The following is a 25,657-nucleotide window of genomic DNA, read 5'->3' on the forward strand; positions in this document are numbered from 1 at the left end:
CCTTATAAATAGCAAGTAAAATACATGTAGAAGCAATGTGAAAATTTTAAAAGGATATGCAAAATTTTTTTTTTTTGCTTTAAAATATTTTATTGGAATTCTTTTGATAAAAACAAGTATTTGTGTTAAAAAAGTCTAACTGATCTAAAAATACTTAAGCATCTCAAAATTTCTGGGCAGTTTCTTTCCTCCAGTTGACAGCTGCTCACACAGGTTAATGCAGGAAAGCTAGATGGAAGCTCCTAGGATCTGCCCCACACCAGATAGGAGATATCCTCTGCGTTAACAAAAACCACAGTAGCCAGGGAGAAAGGACGCAGCTCTTCACTTCTCATCACAGCCGTTATCCAACAGTAACACACCGGCGGGCTCTTAAAACACCCTCGGGGCGCTGCGGACCAGCGTGCGAGGACCAGGGGCCTACACGCAGGAAGCGGTGCAAACACAGCGCAGGACGCCGGGGCCTCCCCTGGTATAGGGGAGGGAGCCGCAGGAGCCCCCACGGGCACCGCAGCATTCCGACAGCGCGAGCCAACCAGACCTGCGCACAAAAAAAAGGATACGCAAAATTTTTTTATGATGGCTGTGAAATTATTTGAAATCTGTAAGATAATTTGAATAGTGGCTATGCAAGGAATGTTGACAAGGATTTACTGATATATTTATGTTTTCCCATCTATAACTTACAAGTTTTTAAAAACAAAGTACACAGATTTACAAAAAATATAATTTAATTTAGAAAGATTTAATCAGTCCTATACATATATACATAATACAGATATATGTGTGTATGTGTGTGAATATATATAAAATTAAATTGGTTGGGCAGACAGGAAAAGTAAGGGAGAATGAGAGGAAGAAAGACTTTACTGTTTCCCCTGAAAAATACATAAGTTCTTGGCTGTGTTGATAATCTCCCTTAGGGTGTGTTTAAATGCATGAGTGAACTAAGATCTATGACTATCCCAAACTTTTTTAGGAATCTAAGGATCATACTTTTTTCCAGTCTCAACGTTGGGATGGAAATGTTATTATGACATTGAAGTCTGCTCCCAGGCTGCTTTGGTGGACCAGGTGCTGGGCTTTCTTAACCTGCCAGGTGATGACTTGGGTTCAATTTCATGGTCTTTCATTTCCTCGGCCAGCAGGGACTGAGTGCTCGGAGGGCCACCAGGAAGCCCCTGTCAGTGGAGGGGATGCTGCATGCTGCCCAATAGCAACTCTGTTGACTGATTAGGGCACTGTGATGACGAGTTCAGGGCATTTCTATCTATTCTCTTGATGGCAGCAGAGATAAGAGGCTTTGGAAAGTGAGTTTCTGAAATTCATGCCATTAGAAGAAGCCAGCAACCATTTAGTTCATCAGATATACACAGTTGGCTTTCCCCTGTTACCAATGAATCTGTATTTTTACTGATCTTGGCTGCATATGTTGGTCCAAGACCTATTGCTGGCTATCCAGTGTGTGTCATGGCCCTTTTAGAGACTCACTATTTCACCCTATATAATGTTATTTGGCATATGGAAAATTATTCATAATATACTTGCCTATTCTTCACAACAGTTAATAGAAAAATGATTTTTACCACCTTCTTTCAAATGTATAGGTTTTATTTTTTAAACACTCACGGCTTTTCAAATTAAATTTCTTTCTCTTTGTTTTCTCTCACAATATCTTTGCTAGACAGTCACACTATCTTGGCCATCTCCCACCTACACTCACCCCGTTCAGCTTTCCATTCTAGCAGCATCTTCTGGTCCTTCATACTCTATAATCTACTAACCCAGAGAAAACACTATTACAACCTAATTCCTTCTAAGACTGTTCCAAAAAGCATTCAGCATCATCTTTACTCTTTTGCCACTTCAAGGAGCTTCTCTTCCATATCATGCAAGAAGTTGGGGGAGAAAAGGTCGAAGCCAACAGAAAAGTGATTCTCTGTCAGCTAATTCCCAAAGGTGATTCATTTGATATAATCTTGGTGAGAATGAAAATGCACCAATTGTATTACAAGAACTGACTTGCAGTTTCCAACAGATTTTACTAGGCAGAAAGATGTTCCTTCAAAAAGTAAAACATTTAGTAAACATAATGGATGAATTTAAAGAAAACCTTTGCTGCCATTTACAATAAATAACTGTGGAGATCTGTGCTTAACGAGATTCTTTAAGAGGCCTTATGTGGATCAAAACATGTCAGTATTCTTAACTGACAGGTGCCATGCATGGGCATAGGTGATTAAATTTTTACTCTTGTTTGAAATGATTTCTTATGAAAACCCCTTAAATTTTATACATTATTATTATTGTTATACTTGAAACCATGCAAACAGCATTTTAAAATTAGAATTTCAATATGTAGCCTATGGAATAACTTAAGCAGTTAGGCAATTTAATTTATGCCCATATAATGAGGGCCTACATAAAACAAAAGGATAATTTCTAAATAACTACCAACTTGTAATATGATCAGTTTAACTGGCCAATTGTCAGAGTTGGCCTCTCTCAGGGAATTACGGACAGTTGGCCCCTGAGTAAAAAAGAATGTAGGCCAGTGCTATAAACTGGCAGCCTGAGGTTTATCAATTAGCTAAAAAATTGTGTGAACACTTAAATATTGGGTGATTTTATATAAAGATCCAGATTGCTGGCATCTTTTGAAAATGGGAACTCTAATAACACCCGATTCGTATTCAGTTATACCTCTTCCTCCCACGAGGCAATACCACATGGGTGCTGGTAGAGGCTGGTGGTGTATCTGTGAGCCACGTGCTCTTTCATTCACCGCGGTACATACATACCCTTCATTTTTTTTTAAACACAGTCCTTTTGCTCCACATAGTTGTTTGAATTCGCAACTCCTGATATAAATATCCATATAAACTCACACAGTATGAGTTTGGATGGAAAAATTTTGCAAATAAAAAATTCTCACAGAATCGTTTGAGTAGCCAAACCTTTATCAGGAAAATAAAGAAACTGAATAATAGCTTATATATTTAGAATTGTGTGTCTATCTTTCTCTGTACGATGTATTCATATGTGTGTGTGCATGTATATCATGTGTATACACACAAATCCACTGTAATTTCTGAAAAGTGGGTGGCTATAGAAGTTGAGATGAAACCTTCCCCATTGTGATCTAGTGACTGAACTCTGGTCATATTTAGTCAAATACCTTTTTCTTCTTAAACTCCAGATGAAATTTAGTTAAATAATAGAATAGCCCTTAACTACTCGTTGGTTGCTTTCCAGATATCCATTATTAGGTCATATTCTCCTCCCCTTAGCATAATGTAGTCTATCTGTTGTAAAGTGCACACAAATCCAAAGCTGTTTATGATTTTCCATACTTCATTCTCCACAGTGATGTGCAACAGGCATTGATCTTTTCCTAATGCAGTAATAAGCTAGATGCATTTTTCAAACGTGGGCACTTTATTTGCTTTATTATTGTCAAGAACAAAAGGAAATGCATTTGGCCAAGGTCAGTGTGAGGGGAATGCTAAGACCTGTGCCAGAAAGCCTACTGCTCTTCTGGTTCATTAATGCTCTCCATTTGGCTCCGGTCTTCCCTGATTTAAGATATGAAGTATGTTGATGTTTCCAACTGCCAAGTAGTTGTCGTACTCTGAATCTGTGGGTCAATTCCATCTTTTTAAATACACCATTTCATTCATAGAATCTTAGAACTGGAAGAGAGCTTAACACGTGATCAAACTCATTCATCTGCTTCCAGGCAGGAGGGCAATAAAAACGTCTCGGAAAGAGAATGGTTTTCTTCATTTGTCAAATTTCCCAACTGTGAGGATCTGTGGTCTTTCCTGCTCAATATTCAGCTTCTAAGTGTAATTCTCATTAGTAAGTTTTCTTCATATCTATCTAAGGATTTTCCCAACAAACCAGATGCTGTTTTTTTTTTTTTTCTCATATTGTCCAGGATGAGTATACAAAAATTAAACTCCGATGTCCTACCTTTCAGTGACTTCTTTTTTCAGGATTCAAGCTATTTTGTTGTCTTTAAAAGTTTTCTGTACCTTTCTAAAGTTATAATATATTAGTGCATTGAGAAAAACACAAGCAACAAGAACTATTGAGACAATTGACAAGAGATTCCTAACTCTCCGTGGGTCCATTCGAGGGTTTTTTTGTGTTTTTTTTTTTTTAAGAATTTTTTATTTATTCATTTGAGACAGAAAGAGAGAGAGAGAGAGAGAGCAGGAGCAGTGGGGAGAGGCAGAGGAAGAGGGAGAAGCAGGCTCCCCACTGAGCAGGAAGCCCAACGTGGGGCTCCATCCCAGGACCTGGAGATCATGACCTGAGCCGAAGGCAGATGCCCAACCATCTGAGCCACCTGGGCGTCCCGCATTCGAGGTTTTGAAGTATCAAAAACAAACAAACCAGAAGATGGGGAAAAAAACCCCTAATTATTACATTAGCAATAAGGCATATTATAAATTTATTTACTTATTCATTTTCCTCAGTACTGTTGAATGCCTAATGTGTGGCGGGCATGTGATGTATCCCGCATGTACAATGATGAGCAATATACAATTAAAACATACACCAAAATCATTTTTGATCACTTGACGCTGTTGCACTAGGAATGTCATTTCTCACCATGCTCTCTGCCCTCAATTTTTTGTGCAATTAAGCTGGAACATATAATAAATAAAAAAATTTGAAGTTTGAGGTTAGCCCAGGCTGCATTTCAAAAATATAGTAAACCTTGTCTTGAGATGTCTTGTGCCTGGAAAACCGTGTTTGTCTTTTCTTGGCACACTTTGGGATTTAAAGATCCCTCCTAACATTGTGGACCATGTGAGTATGGGGCAGTATACTCCCAACTAACTTGTCACGTAGCATCTCTACACAGGATGTCCATTGGGAAATTTACCACCTGGTGCAGGCTTCTTCAGCTGGGACCCAGTGTATTTCGCATCTGGAAGTATCATTCATGTTTTCTATTTCTTTCCACACTCTTCACACGTACTAATTTGAGAATAAAAGTACAGGTTATGGCCTACCCCTGTCGTAACACTTTAAATGTACAGTTTTCTTGGGGCACCTGGGTGGCTTAATCAGTTGAGCATCTGACTCTTGATATCAGCTGAGGTCATGATCTCAAGATCCTAGGATTGAGCCCTGCATTGGGCTTTACACTCCCCAAGTCTGCTTGAGGATTCTCTCCCACTTTCTCTCCCTCTCTCTCTGGCCCTACCCTGTTCGTGCTCTCTGTCTCTCTCTCAAATGAATAAAATAAATAAAAAATAAATAAATATACACCTTTCTTTGGCTCTCCACATATACACTTCCCTATTTGTTACTTTCCTTGACAGAACATTTTGATGTGTTTACATTATGCATACCTCTCCCCCAAATCTTCAACATTGTTTATCAATTAAGCATGAGTCTGGAGTAGTTCCTTATTAAAACCTAGATTCTCAGAGTAGTAAACTAAATACGTCATTGAACGTTTGTCTTGAAAACTGGATGTAAATTTTTTTTCCTTTTTATATGCATATTGTCTCCAGCAAACTGAGCTTATAGTCATCTTGCTGAAACCAGGTAGAACAGAGATGCTGAAAATACTCAAGAGATCAAAAGATGATAAATGAGAATTAATTGGACAAGATACATTACTTTAACATAGTCTTTTTTTATTTAAGATTTTTTTTTAAGTGATCTCTACACCCAACATGGAGCTCAAACCCACAACCCTGAGATCAAGAGTTGCACGCTCCATGGACTGAGCCAGCTGGGTGCCCCTCCTATTGATAGTCTTTTAATATTTTTCTTTATTTAATTTTAGTGAGTGTATTATTTATATAAAGGTGCTTTCTTATTATCACTGCCACTCATGATTCTTCTACCCCAGTTTTTTTCATGAGGTCTTAAATTCCTCAACAATCTAGTTTGCCAACTTTGAGGGAGAAAAATTTTAGCTTGACAATGGGCCCAGGGTGGCCACATGGTGCTGTGGACATCTCAGCGCCAAGGGCAACTGGGAATGTACTCCGATTCTTACATGCTTGTCTTCTCTGCTTCTGCATTTCTGTAAGACTCATGCTAGCTCTCATACTCTCTCTTGTTTTTCCTTTCCTTTTCTCCATTAACTTGCCTCACAGATATTTAACAGCACAATTGGCAGGTGAAAGGTGGTTAGTGATGGAATATGGAGTTGATTGAGAAGGGATGGAAGCCAGTGTATTTTCTTTTATTTTATATCAGATCCTGAGTCGACCCATTGTAGATTAGCTCTCCGACTCCTTTTTTATGTTCCTTCCTTTCTTGTTTTAGTCCATGTGGGCTGCTGTAACAAAATACTAGAAACTGGGTGGCTTAAAAACAACAGAAGTCTACTGAGGCTGAGACGTCCAAGATGGAGAAACTGGCAGATTTACTGTGTGGTGAACTTTCTGGTTCATAGACAACCCTCTTTTCTCTGTCCCTCATGGACAGAGGGGCGAGGGAGCTCTCTGGGGGTCTTGTTTATAAGGGCACAAATCCCAACATGAGGGTTGCACCCTCATGACATCATCTCCTTCTCAACACCTCACCTGCAAATACCATCACACTGGGGATTACGTTTCAACATAGGACTTGTGGTGAGACACATTCAGTCCATGCCACTTGTTGACTCCACTCAAGACCTGCAGTGGAGCTGCTAGGCTCCACTGTATTCCCCTCCATTGAATGAAATGAAGTGACCATGGCTTTCATCCCAGCCACTCGAAAACTAGCTTGTTTAATTTCATATTTAATTCATTTTTACAGGGTACTGAATTCTGCATAAATAGGATTTGTGCTTTTGTTTACACAGAGCATCTGCGTGGAGTGTTGTGCGTTGTTATTACTATTATTATTGTATTAAAACTATTGCTGCCAGTGTCATAAGAAATAAGAAATGAGTGTCTTAGTGTCACAAGAAAATTTATCGCTGGTATGAGATTTGGGCACATATACATTAATATTACATTAACATTTAATCTATCGAACTGATTTTTTCCCTACATATTTTATGTGCTAGGTATAATTCTTTTTTTTTTACATGATCTGGATATGTGTATATTATGTTTTTTTGTACGAGACATACTTTATTTTGAATCTCAATTATTGCCAAAATAACATCACCAGAAAAATATTATTAAACATCATATGTCATTTTGGTATCTTATAATTGGCTCTCAGCATCTCTGCTTGAGTCTGGTGGTACATTTATAATACCTTTGGTGAATTGCTAACAAATTGGCCAGGACTTAAAGTTTTCTTCTGCTAAAATTGTCATGTTATCTCTTGTTAAAATTATCATGTTATCAAATTATCTCTTCTGAGCTTCAAAAGCTCTTTGCTGGGTACCCATCTGATCTCGAGTCACACCTAATGCAACCAAATGACCTCCAGACTCACTGCTACCTTTCCCTGTTACCTATTTTCACTCCCCCCACGCCACCCCCCAGACCTGTATTCTCTTTAAAATCCACATCTGCTTTTTTGGTCATTAGACTCCTCCTCCTGTCTTCCTCTCCATTGAATGAAACAAAGTGACTCTGGCTCTCAACCCAGCAACTTGTAAACCCAGCTTGGTTGATTTCATATTTAATTCATTTTTACAGGGCATTGAATTTTGCATAAATAATGTTTGTGCTTCTGTTTACACAGAGCATCCCCATGGGGTGCTGTGCACTGTTATTACTGTTATTATTGTGTTAAACTTATTGCTGCCGGTGTCACATTTAATTGTGAATTAGTAGAATCACTTTTCCTGATGTTGATGTGCGACCACATTTCATGTCTTTACCCACTAACTCATAACTTTATTCATATGAGAAGGCAATTTCAAAAAGGATAAAGGGGAGAGTCACTGATATTAAAGAGTAACAAGACAAAATAGATAGGCATAAGTCACAGCGATATCTCTTTCAATAGTTTATGAAATTTTTAACAGGCAAAAAGCAGGAAAGGGAAAATTTTCTTTTTGTCTTTAAAGGTTGTCTCTATGTTTAGCAAGTGCAGGCCAAGCATGCTCTCTCCCTCCCTCCCTCCCTCTCTCTCTGACATGAAGTAAAGTAAGAAATAGTGCCTTTTGAATAGGAGATTTCCTTTAATTACATCGGGGAAGTGATAATGGTAGGTATTGCATGTTTAATGTAATGTTCTGGATGCCCGTTTTTCTTTTTCTCTTTTTTTTTTTCCCTTCACAACCACCTCATCTTGAGCAGAAATAAAAGGTTCAAGGCTTGTCAGCATCAGTTTATAGATAGCTGTTTAAAAATAATGAGATATTGGGTATTGTAAGGCTCAGGGCCGTGTCGCCAGACTCATTTATTTCCATTCACCTTTTGTCAGAATTGCAGACAGAAGACATTCAATTAAAACTTGTCACCTGTTGCAGATGACCTAATTTGTACCTGTATGTGTCATAGATTCAGGCTGCATGCTCATAGATTCGGGCTGCATAAAGCTGAAGCAGCTTTACCCCTGGTGGAACAACATTTCCCCTGCAAAATATTTTGTCTATGGCTATTTCAAATTTCTATCATTTTGATTTCAGCTCCAACCCAGGTTATAAATTTAGCGCATACCTCTGAACCAGGCAAGAAGAGTGAATCACGTGAACTCTGCAAAAATGGAGGAGGAAGTCCTATGCGCAGAAATCTACAGATGTATTTTGGATGCACCTTGAATCTGAAACAGAGGGAAGCCTTTGTAATTGCCTATGCAAGCCCCACATGTTTAATAGTCCAGATAGCTATCAGGAGACCAAAAGGAAAGACTTTCCCTTGCTAATTGTTAATTCATCTGTAGAGCAAGGAAGCTTTAATGTGAGTCATGGCTTTTATCTCTTTTAGTGACTAAGGACTCAGTTAAAAAAAAAAAAAAAAAAAGAGCCCACCTAATGGATATGCATTTTTTCTCCCTGTGTGATTTTCTCCTTTTATTTCAGCAGAACTCAGAGCGTTTCCACACACAGCCAGGCCATTTCCAAAGTTCCTGAATTGTTGCCATGATATTCCGGTGGAAGTAAATGTAAGCCTCAGCCAGACCAGGGGTGTCTGGTGGAAAAGCCGCTGCTGTCTGGGCCTCCCTCATGAGCTGAAAATGCAGCCAGAAGGTTGCTCTGCATCCGTGGCCCAGGCAAAACAGGCTTGTCTCATTTGCAATAGCAGAAGGAGGAAGGAAATGAATGTCTTTGGGCCTCTGCCTCAGTGGAAAAGCAGAGACACGGAATCTTTTTATTATTTTCGGTTTGTCCACAGTCTCATAGCTGTAAACTTGTTCAAGTCCTGCCCCCCTCCCCCCCCCCCTTTATGGAGTGATGCACAATCACTAACCCTTCCGTTGAATAAGAGCATTCATTCCTCCCCCGGCTCACCCAGCGTTCTGCCTTCCTCCCTAGGCAGAGGGACCCTGCATCGTGCCGCGAGTATTGTTTACCGTGATGATCGGGTTGTATCTGCCTGCAGTTCGAGCTTTTGGAGTAAATACCAAATGCTCTTTTCCAAAAATAGAATTTGATGGCAGGGAAGCAGTATAAACATAGCGCTTAAGAATGTGGGCTCTGCAGCCGTTCTCCCAGCTCCCACCCGTGTCTCTGCCTCTTGCGCGCTCCTTCCGGCTTTCTCATCTTGTAAACAGCGATAATCATAGCACCCCCCGCCCCCGGCCATAGGATTGCTATAAGGCTTAAATGTGTTCATATATGTAAAACAATTAACCCGTTGCCTAGACTATAATAAGCTCTTGACAGCCAATGACTGCTAGTAACTGGCTGATATTTTGGTGTATTCCAAGACACTTCATGCAGAGATTGATTCATTCAATTAATAATGAAGACGTGGCTTGGGAGGAAAATGTAGGTATGAGGAGTCAAAGACTGCTGAATCAGGAAGCGAAGGTAACAGTATCTCTGTCTGTTTTGAGAAGGGGCCATAGTAGTTGAAGATAGCTGGGGGTTGGTACCTTTTATTTTCTCACACAATCCTCAACAATTTAATATGATTAGTTTCTCCCTGGAGAATATGTGTGAATATACAAATAACTTTCACTCATCCCTGTAAGAGCAGCCTATAAATATGCACAAGTACTCTCTGTTAAACTGGTATGCTCTTTTAGGACATTGTCCCGAAGGAGAACCCCATCAGAGGCTGCCACTAAAATGACCCGCTGCTGTCTCATACTGCTAATCTGCCTTAGCTTCTTTCCCTGCAGCTCCTCAAAGGGATTTTCTCTATCCTCTGTTGGTGATGGTTCCCTCACAGGAATCTCAGGAGAATTCAAGGGCGCTGCTAGGTACCTCTCTTCCCCAAGGGAAGGAGCGTGGTTTCCTTCTGCAGCAAAGGCAACTGCGGTATCAAGAAGACCTAGAGTGGAAGGGAAAGTTCCCACCCTCTTTACCTTCTTGTTTCAGAAGGCTTGCTTTTCCAGGCTGATCTCAAGAACTCAATTACAAGACGTGTGTGGTAACATGCATTTAACACAACGATTTACTTAGCATTCATTAAATTAATCTTTAAAAAAACTTCACTGTCTCTTAAAAAATATTATCACTTTAACGTGACTGTCTGCATCTTTCTTAAGTATTCCAAGGGTCTGCGTAATTAATAATTTGAGCAAACCTTTGCTTGGGAACAACATTGTAAAAGCCTGGTCTTTAATTTAGAAAAGTAGGCTAGGGTATCCTTGTATAATTCTCTGAAGGGGAGATCTTTTATTACCCTATGAAATGCCTCTGACTTTGTGCTATTAAAAATGTGAAAAATACGTTTGACTTTGGACTGTATAAAATTGTAAAAATTTCCATTTCGGCATAAAACGTAGACTTAAAATGAGCTGACCTAAGAAGACCTGCCTCTGAACTGTTTTACTTCTCTTAGCGTTTATTTGCCTCACGGCCTATTTTTTTTTTCCTCCTTGCCGTATTCTTGCTTTCTCAACTTTGTAAATTCTGACAATGTAGACGATTTGTAATTCCCTTGTGGCAATGTAGGCACATGCAGTATGTGAAAGAAGAAGCGATGTGAAACATTCTACTTGGTAGGTAATGCCAACTCTTAAAATGTTTTATTTAAAAAACAAAAGATAATAGGGGCCTCCACATGAATAGAAAATCCAATTGCCTTAATTAACTTCAAATCCTGTCACACATTGAACATTGTGGGTATCTAATTTCCTGGGAGAAATCTTACTTTTCACCTTTTTCAAAAAAACTGGTTACAAGTCAAGTCCAGACAGAAATGGTTTGTATTTCAACAGACTGAAGAAGGAAAGAGACAGGCTTCATCACCTTTGATGGAAATACCTGGATTCAATTGACGTCTCTTTAGGGCAAATCTGGATTTCCTAGGTCCAGATCATAAATAACTGTTGTTTATCTTCGTGTCTGCTAAACTATTGGGGAGACTTTTAAATGCATTAGGTGAATTGGATAATTATCAGTTCTCTGCTTAAGTTTGTACTGTGTGCTTACAGCTAAGCACACATGAGGGGATAGCATCCTCATTTTTGGTAGAATTTGGATTCAATTCTGTATCTATTCTAAAACAATATCTAAAATGACATTATTAATGACAGGGATGAGCAGTACGTAGAATGGAATACCAAATAATTCTATAAATCATTTGGACATCAAATGAGTATCATTATTTGGCTTGTACCCTTTGAATTATCTTACCACTCCAGCATTCCTCAGTCTGTTTGCCTCAGAACTGAGGCAAGGTAGCCTGTTATATTCCATGGGGACAGATTTTTAATAAATGATCATGATGCAAAATATCTATCAGTGAAGTAATATAGCAATATTTCAACAAAACAGACATAATAACTTCCCTATTTTCCTTGGCATTTTAAGGTTTATGAAATATTTTAATAATGCATGTGTATCATATCCAAACATATTAATATATTATATAAATATAATATTGGATCATTACAGCAAAACATTCAGAAGGATATCTTTATGTCCATCTTATATTTGAAAAAATAAATAGGTTAAGGAACTCAACAAAGTTTACAGAGCCAGTTAATTAAAGACCCAGAAAAAAAACTCAGCCATTCTGCCTCGGAAACTATGCTTTATTTTTTTAAGACATAGTCTTCACCTAATATTTAGGAATAAATTATTATGCTATTATAGTTGGAAACATTGAAAGGGGGATCTTTAATCTTTTCACAAAATCATTATAACAGACTGTGGATCTGGCTAACAAGTTTATATAAATTTATGATACATATTGCATTTTGATAGATGCAAGGCAAACAATTTTAGACTAGATAACCCAAGAAATTTTCTATAAAATAGGAGTTCTTACAATTACATTAAAATATTCTTATCTGGTGACTTTTAATATCTTTTTTTTTTCCTCTGAATGCTCTTCATTTTTTTATAGATAGATATTTCTTTTTTAACTCAACATATCCTTTGCATTTATTCCTACCAGTGAGAAATTGTGGTCTAAACCTATGTGTTGTCAAGTGCAATAGAGGTAGAATCTTCAGTTACAGTGTTTGATTTACAGTATTTTAAACATTTTGATTAAATATTTCTGTTCTTTGTATTCTATGTTTCATCTCTATGAAATCAGCATCCTAATACAATAAAGTGTAGTATCCCAGTTACACAGTTTGTTTGTCACCTAGTTTTGTACACTAGAAATTAGATGAACAAGGGAACAGAGCTCTACCGTAGGCAGAAAGTGCTTTAAAAGCAGCAGTAAGGAAATACAGCTTGTTCGTGACTCACAAGCACTACTATTTTCAGTAAATACTTAGGCACTATACCAGGGTCTTTGTTTTGTGAAATTTGCTGTCAAAACCTACTTAATTGCTCTTGAAGTCATCTCCTGATTTCATTTAAGCGCTGCTCTGACGTTTCAGTATGACATCTCAGGCTTTATCTAGAACCAAGTGTGTATTTCCATGTTTCACTGAAAGATAATCAACTCTTAAAGTTGTATTATTAAGATACTATGAAAATTGTGTTTTACTTTATCTCATGATAGAATAGTAATCCTTAACATTCGAGTATCTATATTCACTTCAGGGTTCACACAGAACTGTGTCAGCGTTTCCCAAACGGTGTCGCATAACTCAGAGAACCCACAATTCACATGTTCCATGTGATATTCATAAATATTCCCAAGACCGGATCTTTGGTAAAATTGGTTCGCAAAACACTGCATAGGGCTGCATCTCCTTCTGAGAGTCTTACAGAGGTCATTTGCATTTTAAAGGCTCTGAGAGGCCTTTCAGTAAAATAATCATACCGATGATGCTGTGGAACCAAATGTATTTTCTAAACATTTTGGGAAATGCCATGTACAGCGAACTACTCAGTTGAATTTATTAAGGGATAATGTTATACTGTTTTATCAATTAAGATAATATCACAGAATGAGTCTCTGCCTTGTTCTTACTCCCAAGTAACCTCTGTATTAGATAAAGTGTTATATGGCCCTGTCCTAAAACTTCACCATGACAGACTGGTAACCAAGTTATTAACAAGCTCTTCTCGCCACTCCCCCTATACATGAAACATTTATTTTTAATTCCTTTCTTTCCCTTTTACCTCTTTCCTCAATCTTTTAAATCCCATGCCAGCAAAAACCGCTGCATTTTGACCCAGGGAAGTTTTAGTAACTGCCTGTCTACCTCCTTTTCTGGCTTCACCCCTAGCTCTGCCTCACGAACACAGCCCTCTTGCGACATCCTAGCCTTCTGAATTCTTACAGGAAGCTCCTCTTTCTGTCCCATGTCCAGTCCAAACTTACTCCCAGTTTTCTCTCATTTGGAAGAAAATACAAATGTGCGCCAAAATGTAAATAACATTCTCCTCTGAGACATGTTGACGTTATAATAGGGAACAATCCTTACATCTCATCTTGCAGAGTGTAATTCCGGCTTTCCACAGCATGAAGGTGTCTTCAGTTCACTTAAATCCCACGGGTCCATAGTGAACCCTCTGGTAGACTAGGGAGGGTTGGATCGCTCTTACGTGGTCAGCTTTCATGGGTGACTGGTAAAGAGGATACCAGATTGCCATTGTCTTCAATTTGAGAAACTAGGCTAGTACCAAGTAACAGTTTCTTTGTATTAACTCCCATGGAAATGTGCCTTTCCTTTGGTATGTAAATGTGATTTTGATGGCCTTGCATGAAATGTGTTTCAGGTTTGTCATGCTCTCCCAGATTTGGTTTCCAACCCCTGGCCATTTTGGTTTAGCCACCACTTTTTTAAACATTCCTCCAATACCTCTGGACCATTCTGTGTTCTGCAGTCTGTCTCCATAGCACCCATGGGTGATACTCTATGTATTTGACTGGTCTCAAAGATGGATACGTCAGCAGTAAGCCAGTGCCTGTCTTTGCCCACAGGGGTGCGTCTTGACAGAGTACGTGGAGGTCGGCAGAAGTACAAGCGCAGAATAGATGCGGAGAACAGCCCCTACCTGAACCCTCAGCTGGTTCAGCCAGCCAAAAAGCCATGTAAGTACAGCAGATATGTCTGGCTTTCCAACATACAGAATCCTCCCAGTTGGCTCTATGTGTATCAGTTTTGGCATGCCCATCCCTACCGACTCCAAGGAGACTTGTCTTTGTTGGGGGGCTGTGACTCTGTTCCCAAGGATTGCCTTTGAGGAGCAACGGCTACTCCGCTAATTATCTTCTTTTTTTTTCCCTATGATTTTCTCTCCCCTGCCCTTTTTTCACCTAGTCATTTTGTAGAAGCATAAGCATATTAAGGCATAGCTTATATAGTGCGAATTTTACATTTACTGGTTATCTTTATTTCCAGAGGTACATAAAATGGATCATACTGTAATCATTAGTTCATTGGAGCTGTTAGTTTCAGATTTCACAAGAAAGTGATTTTTGTAGTTTTCACTAACTAAATGAGTTTGACTGCTCAACCTCCCAATGAAAATACATTAGGAGCCTCATTAATTTGGCACTATAGAAGGTTAACACACTAGCTAGCAATAGATTAAAACAAGAATAGGCCCTCCTGATAACAAGCATAGGTTGATGGTTCTATCTCAGATGCCCTTATGGGCATTATGAATTGTTTTTAAAGAGTCCCTGGTTTTATAATGCCAGGTTGCAATTTGAAAGGATGATGGGTACATTGCTAAAACGCAAGCCCCATTCTCTTTGTCATTAACTAGAAGGAGCTGGGATGTAGATTGAGGCAATAACTGCATCCCATTTTCTGAAAAATCAGTTCATAGTTCTAATGCAACAGAACTAGCCTTTTAGGATATTTATGCATAGAGTTCGTACGAGGCACTGAGAAGTGCTTGATGGAAACAGTCCCCACATTTAGCTGTCTCGGTCTCAAGAAGACACAACCAGCACATATCAGAGGAGGCTGCATCCATAGCAGTTGTAGAAGAGACAAGGGCAATGTTTGATCTGCTTTCAAGGGAAGAGGAAGTGCCGGCTTCTCATTCCGACTCTCCAGGAGGGGTCGCTGCTGGGCATCACACACGTGAGCATATGGGGATCTGTTAAATAAATAAAACGGACCCTGAACTGTAAATGAAAGGACATTTTAGCTATGTCAAAGGAAAAACAACCAGTTTTACATAAAATTAAAGCTTAAGTGAACATATGGCATAGTTTCCTTTCGTCTTTCCAAAAAACATTATGTTGATTATACCTTCAATTGTCCAATCTGGCATCTCCTCCTCAGCCTGCATAAGCTGTTTGGCATTCTGCAAATACAATCTAGGACTGCATTAAGCAGATTTTGCACATTATAGTAAAAAAACTTTCTGATAATACAATAAAACGCAATAAACACTAATGCTTAATTTCATTAGAGGTTAGTTTTCCTAGACTCAGTATTATACAGACTGCCCATTTCTCATTCATTTTACATGAGCATTGACCGAAACCATTGATAATTTCCTCGACTGGGAGAAAAATGAGCTCTGGCCCATTTTGCGAGTCCACATGATGGAGGAACATCTATGGTTTTCGGCATAAACCTGAGAAATTGGGAAGTGGCTCGTCAAGTACCTCTAAGGAGATTATAGCAATTTCAGTGAGCTCCATTTGTCTGAGATAAAGAGGACTCCTAATAAATCATTACTCATTATCTCAAGGCCTCTGTGTTAATTTTCCTTAGTCCATCCAATTAGTGTGTTTTTGTAACAAACATTTATAAAACTTAATTTTCAGATCCTGTCAGATAAGTGTCGAGAGGCTGTGCCTGGGCTTTGCTGAGAAAGTGGCTGAGGGAGATTTCTGGACCCTGACTGATTGTTTGTGTACTACAGAAGCCCAAGAATGGAAATTGGGTTCTATTGATTCTAATTAGGGAAACATTAAATAAGATTTACCTGGAAACAGTGCTGCTGGCTATTCCATTTTCTGAATGATGGGAATTTCTTAGCTTCAACCAGATTTCTCCGACCCTTCTGGTCAAGTATCCATTGACTTGGGTCAAGCAGGTAACCATCTTCCCAGGATGAAAAGAACCAGAATCAGGCTTTCCTTTGGGCACATTTTTGTGCCCTTTATTAAATACTGCATTTTCATCTAATCCTGAGAAAACTCACGGTTACTGACAGGTTTTGTTGCATTGTCAGAGCGATGAAAGTTGAAACTTTTCCAAGCGTAACTGAAAATACAGGGTGTTGTTTCCATAGCATATACAAGAAACAAATGCCATTCTTAACAGATCCTACAAATTAAAAAAAAAAAAAAGAATCTGTATTTATTTTTATTTTTTTCCCTACAAAATATGGTGTTTGGGAATATTTCCTCCCAAATCTGCAATTTCAATTTGGTGATAATTGAATATTACTGTCAATGAATGGTTATCTGTTGATTATTTGCAATAAATGTAATTCATATAGCAGCCATAATAATAAAATGTTAAAATGTTAGAAAAATGGCTAATTATAGCTTGGATAATTTCCTTGTCATTTCGTTAAAGAAGACTAAAGGGAATGCTATGTTTTCAATTCTAAGGTATATGCAGTCTTTTCATTTGGGGCTAAAAAAGTTAAAAACTTATAATGAAAGGAAAATTATCTAGTAAACACAGAGGAAACTGGCTTTGCTCACAAAAGTCCCATTTAATGCCCTGGCTTGCTAGAGTAATAGTACACAGAACACTGAAATATTTGGGTTTATCCTTACCCATTTGTATCTCTTCACTTAGAAGAAAGTATAAAATCTAAAGCTACACATAGAAATTGAAAATAGGGCCAACAAGAAAAATCATTCTGTTAGCAAGGCTTTACCATCCTTCCATAAACTCTCACATGCCCCTGAGCAATAAAACACATTTGATGTGATGATTTCCATTTGTCTCTAGTGTTTATTTTACGAAGGATTTTAAAAACCTATATCACAAATTTCAGACAGATAAATCTGAACCAGAGAATGAACTAAAGACAACAGATGAAAATAGAGGATTAAAGAATTAGACACTCCGAAGAGAAAATATTGTAACATTTAAGTAGGAGTATTTTTCTGGAAACGGATGTTGGCTATATTTGAAAGATTGCCTGGGCGTGTGGGGAGGGAGAGAAAGGAGAGAAATTCCTATTTAATGCATCCCACAGAGGTAGAGTTATATAGTCAGTAATTCACCCAGGCAGAAGGGCTCTGATCTCTGCTCTTCTTTAAAGGAATTAAGACAATTAATGACTTTCGTGCGCATTATGACTATCAGCATAGGTAGTTCTTTGCCTTCCACATTATATTCTATATTTCAGGGGCTGACTGTGGATTTTTAGTTTAAAGATGTTGTACACTATTGAATCTGCTTCCCCAAATCCCACTTAAGAATCAAAGAGTCAACCCAGAAAGCATCTAACTTCTCTTATCTGTTTGCTATAAAAAATTTCATTACAGGACAGATGCTTCATTCCAGCAAAGGCAGGTAGAGCAAAGAAGAAGAAAGGAATGCATCCCGTTACAACTGCAGTGGCTCATTTCTTCCTCTTAAGTTTTCCTGAACGCTGTTTACTCTGCATATTTTGAACCAGAAACAGAATAGTTGGGGTTTATTGTAGGCGATTGGAATGATTTGTCAAAACGCAGCATACTTTAGGGTTTGGGAAAGAGGGATGATGCTGCTAGTGATCTTGTAGTGCTCTGGTCTGATCCTGCAGATAACAAGATTGTCTCACATTTGTTGGTGGCCGAACCGGAGAAGATCTATGCCATGCCTGACCCTACTGTCCCCGACAGTGACATCAAAGCTCTCACTACCCTGTGTGACTTGGCTGACCGCGAGTTGGTGGTTATCATTGGATGGGCGAAGCATATTCCAGGTACATTTTCTGAAAAGAAAAAAAAAATGAAGGAGAAAAGGTTTCAGTAATTCCCTAATATGTAGTTTTAGGCGTATCCAAAAATTTCTCATTATTGTGTTTTTTTAACTTTTACATTGCTTTTATCATACTTAATTTCGAGCTTTGCTTGACCTTAATAGAATCATAAACCTTTCTCTATCTGTACCACCTTGAACTCTGGTTATTTTTTTTTTCATATGCAAAGGTACTATTGCCAGCATAAGGTAAAGAGAATATAACTTTTAAAAAAATCTATCTTTCTCCCTCTTAAAATTCTGAGCTTTCTCCTAAGGAAATCCTTCGCTTTTTTCTTTTCACTTTAAAAAATGTCTTTGTCAGCACACATCTAACGTACCTTTTTTTTTTTCCTTTTAAGAATCACTCATTTTGTTGTTCATGGTGGCTGTTTACATTTAATTGCTGTTCGTTATTTACCAGCGCAGCTTTGGTTGACAGTTAGGTATTTACCATGAATTTGTACACAAGTTGTAAAAATAAATATTAAATAGACGACCTAAACTTTCTCAGATGGTAACTTAAAAGTAGTATTTTTAAAGTATCCTATTACTTTTCTTTCCTGGCCCATCCCATAACATCCCATAACAGGTAAACACACCTGGTCACAAGTGTTGAGAATTTTAGCAGCCTACCTGAATTATTTCTGTTTGAACTTTGATCTTCAAGTAATTTGTAAATAAGTTTTTGAACGATGAGCAGTGTCTTTCTGGTTTGGTTAACTTATTTCTGTCTCCTTAAACTAGTTTGTCTTTATGCTTTGAATGCTACAGTAATTTCTTTAATCAAATTGATGGAAGTCCCTTTCCCAGCCCACACTGAAACCAATTTCTTGGTCATGATACGCCAGCTATGTTGCTAACAGTCGTAACGAACTGTCAGGCGATATCGCAGTGAAGCTAATTTGAAGTCATTAGGTGTGCAGCGTTCAAGCGACAATTTGTTACAGTGGTTAGGAACACAGCTGACATTTCTGAATGGCTTTGTTCAGTGCAGTTCTAGATGAGGCCAAGCAAATTGTAAACTAATTTAAACATCACTCTGTATTATACTAGCTACTTTGTCTTACACTGTTTGCTAATAAAGCACCCCAAATTAAGTCAAAACTAGTTAAATAGGTGAGCTTGAGTGTGTTCTTTAGAAGATACCTAATAAGGGTTACTACACGTACAAGAAGGTTGAGAATTTGATCATATGGATAGTTGATGCCACATTTCAATTGTAATCACATCTATGTGATTTCTAAAAAAAAAAAGGGGGTATGCTAAAAGGTGTTAAGACATTTGGGAATTGTGACAGTGGGAATTGTCAGAATTTGCTTAAACAGTGTATGAAAACTTATCTAGATGAAAAGTGCTATGAAGGGTTTAGAGCAAAAAAAAAAAAATTAACATTTGTTGAAGTATCCACACTTTTTTAGATAATCAATATGTATCATTTGTATTTATATATTTCATTACTTCATATATATAGACATGTACACACATGTACATACATACTCACATTTTTTAAAAAATTTTTTAAAAAGATTTTCTTTTTAAGTAATCTTTACACCCAATGTGGGGCTCAAACCAACAGCCCTGAGATCGAGAGTTGTACGCTCTACCGACTAAGCCAGCCAGGCACCTCTATACTCACATATTAAAATACCGTTATTCTGGGACACCTGGGTGGCTCTGTTGGTTAAACGTCCGACTCTTGATTTTGGCTCAGGTCATGATCTCAGGGTTGTGAGATTGAGCCATGTCTGGGGCTCTCTGCTGGGTGTGGAGGCTGCTTAAGATTTTCTTTTTCCCTCTCCCTCTGCCCCTCTCTCCTCTCTCTCTCTTTCTCTCCCCCCCTTTCTTAAAAATAAGATAAAATAAAAAAGACCAAAAAAATCATTATTCGAACCCAGGGTTTCTCAGCCTTGACGCTATTGGTATTGGAAACCAGTCATCCTTTGTTGTGGGGGACTGTCCTTTTCATGGTAGGATGTTCAGCATCCTGGGTTTCAATCACTAGCACCCTTGAGTTATGACAAACAAAAATGCCTTTAGATGTGGACATATGTCCCCTGGTGGGCAAAACTGTGCCGTCTTCCCCAACCGAGAACTCTTGTTTTAATCCAGAAATCAGGTACTATTATCTTTAATTCAAAGATAGGGACGTTTGAGGCATAAAGAGGTAAAAACACTTACACAAATTCACAAATGTATCCGATGCCTTCAAAGCATATTCAACATTGCTTCCTGGAGTAGAATCAGGATACCCGGTTGACTGCATTTGAAAGAGCCACTTCAAAATAATAATGATGATAGTGTTCATATTACTGATAACAGCAGCATGAAAGACTGTGTCACTATGACTCGAAGCCACCCATTATTTTAAAGAACTCTGCACAGGTTCTCCCTGAATTAAGAGACGTGTTAAGCCAATATTTTAATATTGTCCAGACATCCCATAATAAAGACCAATAAAAGTCAACAACTTCTTATGATGCTCTCTGGTAAGGAAAAGTCAATGATAAATTTGTGGGTCCAGTTGTGCATCATGGTAGAAATGTCAGCTTACAAAGAAACCTGTCACAGTAAAGGGGCTCTCTGGTGACTTTAGTGAAGACAGTAACTTTAAATAACTATGAGTAACAGCATTTCCAGTGGTGGAAACAATTACTATACGATTATGTGTTCAGTCTTAAGCTGAGGCTTAGAATTGGTGGGGACTGACGTGATTCTCTCTCCATAGCAAATGCCAGAGGAGGTCACTGTGGAGTGATGATTCACAGCCCTGGTGCTCGTGATACCCTCAGGGTGTTTAAATGATTACAAGGAGTGGCTTGGCTTTTCAGAAAAGGATTAGCCAAACAAGAATTAACTGGAATTCTTTTAAATTGTTAAATAATAAGCGAGCCAGGCCGTGTTTTGAGGTAGAAGAGGGTGCTCTGAAGTTAGGAGTGCTGGTATACACTGGGTTCAAGGAGGCTGGGCCTAGCAGCAATGTGGAGTATAGGATGGGGGGCTGGTAGGGCAGGAGACAAAGAGAATATAAAGATTAAGGTCACATTTCTGCCTTGATAGAAGTAAAATCATGTTCTTGATAACATGACCCAGTCCTCATAACTGGGGTCAGAGCCTGAATTAAAGTCAAATCAGAACTGAAATTTCACCTGTCTTTGTCTTAACTTTAAAACTCTTTGTGTAAGGCTTCTGTTAAAATTAAAGTGAAATCTTTCTTTAATGCTAAAATCTAAGCCTTTGCTCTCTATATGCTGTTCTCAGTTTGTGTCATCACACACACACACACACACACACACACACACACACACACAGTTCAAAAATTAAGTTTAGCATCTAAGATAAGATGAGTAGCCTCTCAGCACTGCTGGGAATGGACTCTTACATCCTTGCTTTTGCTACATAAAAAAAAGTGCAGAATTCAACAAAAGAAAATATTGAAGAAAAATACATATGGAGTGTTTTTTTTATCAGTAAATCGAATTAGTTGACTTACTTTAATAAATCATATAAATGGAAAATTGTGTTCTTAGGAAACATGACCATACTTTATCTATAGAAGAAAAAAGATCACAAGGGCTTTAGAAAATGCTTGACTTTAGTTGGAGGAGCATAAGGGCACAAGAACAGATGATGGTGCCCTAATAGCCCTTTTTAAGAATGACAGGGCCCCGCCATTAGCATCCTTTTATATCCTTGGAAATTGCTCATGCCTCGCTTTTCTGGTTCCTATCTGCCTGACTCTTTTTTATTTCTCTTTCAATTTCGTCTGCGCTCGGATAAGCGCATGCTAACACAATATGATTGAGCTGTAAAATGGAACGCTGTCGCCTCTAATCTCTTTTATGTAGATACGGAGTTACTGCACACTCCACTTCATTCTCTCCCCATTGTTGGCCTTTTTTAGAATGGGCTGCCAAGTAATGGAGGCTCCGCCAAATATTAGAGCTAGGTTTCACAGGGTGTGATAAGACGATTATCAGCCCAGCAGTCAGATCTATTATTGTTCTTTGTGGTTGATTAAAATATTATTATGTACTGTTACTTTGTTAGCAAAATGCAGAATGTGCTTAGTCAGATGGTGCTTAAAAAAGCATAACCCATAATAGCTGACCTATATAAGTGGCTTAAATATATTATGGGTCTCATCCGACAGTTTAAGAGAATAGAAGGGTATTTGAACAATTAAGTGAATGAATGTATTTTAGAAAAATTTTCCTTTATCAAAGATGGCAGATTTTCAGGTAGGTTTGTTTATTTTTAACATGACAAATTAAACCCTCGCTTGCTAAAGAAGAGGACTCTCTGTAAGTTTGGGGCCTCTTAGTCACATTTATAAAATGGTATCCTTTGGAATGATATCAAAACAGAAAAAAAACTCTACAATTTTTACTCATACTCTCAGTGAAGGCAGGAAATATTTAGCTCTACAGGAAAACCACACTAGGAAGATAATGTGATCAGTCTTTACGTGTAGTTTATTCGTGTGAGAAACAGAAATCTAAAGTATAGAAACCGGTATTTTTCATTTACACTGAAGCATTTTTTTTGTAAAAAAAAATATGCAATTAGAAGAATGTATCAAAAATTGCTCGCTGAGTTGGATTTTTATATTTTTCTCAACAGAAGTATTGAGACTTTTCAAGAAGCGGCAGAAATCTTTGAAGAACACGTATAAACTATTTCTACATTAGCATATAAATTTTGTGGGCAAATACCCAAGGGTATTTCAAACATCTATTGCTAATGATGCTGTTTAAAGATTGTTCTAACAGCATTTTATGTAGAGACCGATTTTTAAGATGATGTCATCCCCAACCAAAGTTGTGGAGGTTTTAAAATGCCCATTCCTTATCTTAAACTGGTAGCACCATTAAGTGATGATGATATGTGCAAAAAGACACACAAACAAATGTGGTGGAAATAATTACCATAAGATTATGTTTCCATTTATAACACAAAAATATGTTTCCGTGTATATGCGTGTGATTATGGTTTGATGTGCGGGTCAAGGGCATGTTTGACTAAGAGAGAGTTATATAAGTAGCACCTAAGACTCAGTTTGGGATCTCTATCACTGGAACTTGATAAATATTTTATTGATTAGTTGATTTAAAATATGCATAGCCCCAAACTGCTCATTGGCCCTGAGGTTCCCCTCTCTAGCCCATCCCAGAACTGAATTTACAGGTAATTGTAATTTCTACTTTGCTGTGAATGAATTGAAGTGATCACAGCCTCTTTTCTCAGGATTAATTTTTCTTTTGTGTATGTAACTTGATTGCAGAACTATGAAGTAGTTGAGTCTTTTAGGTAAGTGGAGAAAATGTAAATTTTAGACCGAAAGCCTTGATACTTTATAAATACTATTTAAATTATAATTCTATTCAATTACCAAATATTTGGGAGTTCTGTTTCGTGTACCTGGTAGTTGTCTACCTCTGCACCTATCCTTGTGGTTTCCAAGGCTGGAATGAACCTGAAAGTAAAATCAGACAACCTAAGGTGTAGGGGAGTAATTTTTTTGAGTTACCTAATTGCTCTAGCCGTTAGTTATATTGTGAAAATCAAATGAGGGAAAGAATACACATGCAAATTAAACACATATGTATAATTAATTTGCAAATTATAAAGCATGATCTAAATGTAAAATATCAGTGTTCATTTTAGTTCCTAAGATACTGCACATAGATTGTCATTTTACTGCAATTAAAACCAAGTGATCCAAAAAGTCAGTGTTAATAAAATCCATTTCAAAATATATCTACCATAAACATCGGTTGTAATACAAAAGTAGGAGGGAAGCTTATTTAACCAAAAGGATCTGTGTATGGATATGGTCATCATTTGTCTTAGGTGGGCAGGATCATTAGCATCTAAATAATCTAGTTCATCCTTCTTGGCCAAACCTAAAATAACTGAATGTTTATCAGTTTCTGAAGTCACAACTATGATAGGGAAACAGGAACCAGTAAGTTGAAAAATATGCTATGAAAAAAATAATCTGCAAGGTCACCTAAGGTCCTTTATTTTCTGCAGCTACCCTTGCTAGAAATAAAAATATGTAAACCGACAAGAAGTTGCCAGTTTTCCTAGACGGAGATCCGGTTCAAGAGACAACCTAAATCTTGTTAAAGATGCTCATAGAGATTGACTGTCACCCCTGAGTCCATGGTTCGTGACCTAATGCCCATTCTGTAACCATGCTGGATTACCCGTGCGCACGTCATCTCTATTCCAACATTCCTTAGGCTCCATTACTAGGTGTCTCCAAATTATGTTTGCCACCCATACATAGCCATGCTATTGTATACCTCTAATCAAAAATGAATCATAATTTCATAGTAATCATTGAATCCAGTTTAAGTATTTGAGTAGATGCTACGTACCCAACTCTATGCTTGGTACTGTGGGAAATATAAAAGATATACATGACATGATCTCTACCCTGACTCATGTAGCTCTGTCCAAATAAATATATATGCATGTGTGTGTGCATACGTATGTGATAATCTCATTTTAATGAGATTAAGTTTTCAATACAAAAAGAACTAACATCTATATGGTTATTTATTGTTTACAAAGCACTTTCATAAACATTTATTGGATACCTACAACGATTCTGCTGTTATTCTCTGGGTAGGTTTTGTTCTTATCATCCCCACTTTATATGTGAGCAAACTTGAGAGTCAGGAAGTTTGACTCACCCTATTGATGTTACTTGGAGCCCCAGAATGTTTAACTTAAATGGCTTTTTACCAGTAGCTTCATTATGTCTTTCTTCCCTGCCCTCATCTCCTTCCCCTGTGTTCTGTGTCCTTTGTTCCAGATTACCTACCTACCTCTCATAACAAGTTTAGGTGAATGTAACATATTTGCCCTGTCTTTCAATTTTGTTTATACATTTCCAAAATGCAAGATTCAAGGAAAGGAGGATGAATAAAAAAGGAAATGTGTGACACTTTTTTCAATCAGTGAAAATCAACGTGTTTGATAGTGTACCCTAGATATGCCTGATCACAAATTTTAATGAAACAAGGTAATTGCCATTTAACTACTCATCGGAGTAGTTGGCAAGTTCCTTAAATGATTAGTTGCTAAAATTGGATGCTCCCCCTCCCTTATTGTGTTTGGATTCACTGGCCATTGAATTTGATTGAGAGTTATAGGTAAACCAGAGCAGAAGTGAGTCAAGTGACTCAACCACACCAAATATCAAAATGTTAGCTCCACCGCTTAACCTTAAATCCATTCCTTCCTCCCTCCCTCTCCCTTCCCCCCTTCTTGCCTTCCTTCCTTTCCATCTTTCCTTCCTTCCTTTCCTCCTTCCTTCCTT

General features: G+C 37.9%; 1 protein-coding gene and 1 long non-coding RNA gene across 7 annotated transcripts in view; one reads left to right on the forward strand and one right to left on the reverse strand.

Annotated features, from left to right (window-relative positions):
* ESRRG (estrogen related receptor gamma) overlaps positions 1-25,657 on the forward strand; it is a 615,169-nt gene that overhangs the window by 538,758 nt on the left and 50,754 nt on the right. For all 6 annotated transcript variants that reach the window (XM_027613055.1, XM_027613054.1, XM_027613056.1 and 3 more), the window contains 2 exons: positions 14,373-14,483; positions 18,128-18,289. In XM_027613055.1, coding sequence (XP_027468856.1) covers positions 14,373-14,483; positions 18,128-18,289 — 273 coding nt within the window. The remainder of the gene's footprint in view (positions 1-14,372; positions 14,484-18,127; positions 18,290-25,657) is intronic.
* On the reverse strand, positions 79-9,492 carry LOC113933188. The gene is made up of 3 exons (XR_003523287.2): positions 9,377-9,492; positions 8,586-8,688; positions 79-541 (listed from the first exon to the last, which is right to left on the reverse strand). It is a non-coding gene; the product is annotated as an uncharacterized LOC113933188 (long non-coding RNA).

The sequence above is a fragment of the Zalophus californianus genome, chromosome 10 (assembly GCF_009762305.2).
Source record: "Zalophus californianus isolate mZalCal1 chromosome 10, mZalCal1.pri.v2, whole genome shotgun sequence".
NCBI classification, from domain to species: Eukaryota; Metazoa; Chordata; class Mammalia; order Carnivora; family Otariidae; genus Zalophus; species Zalophus californianus.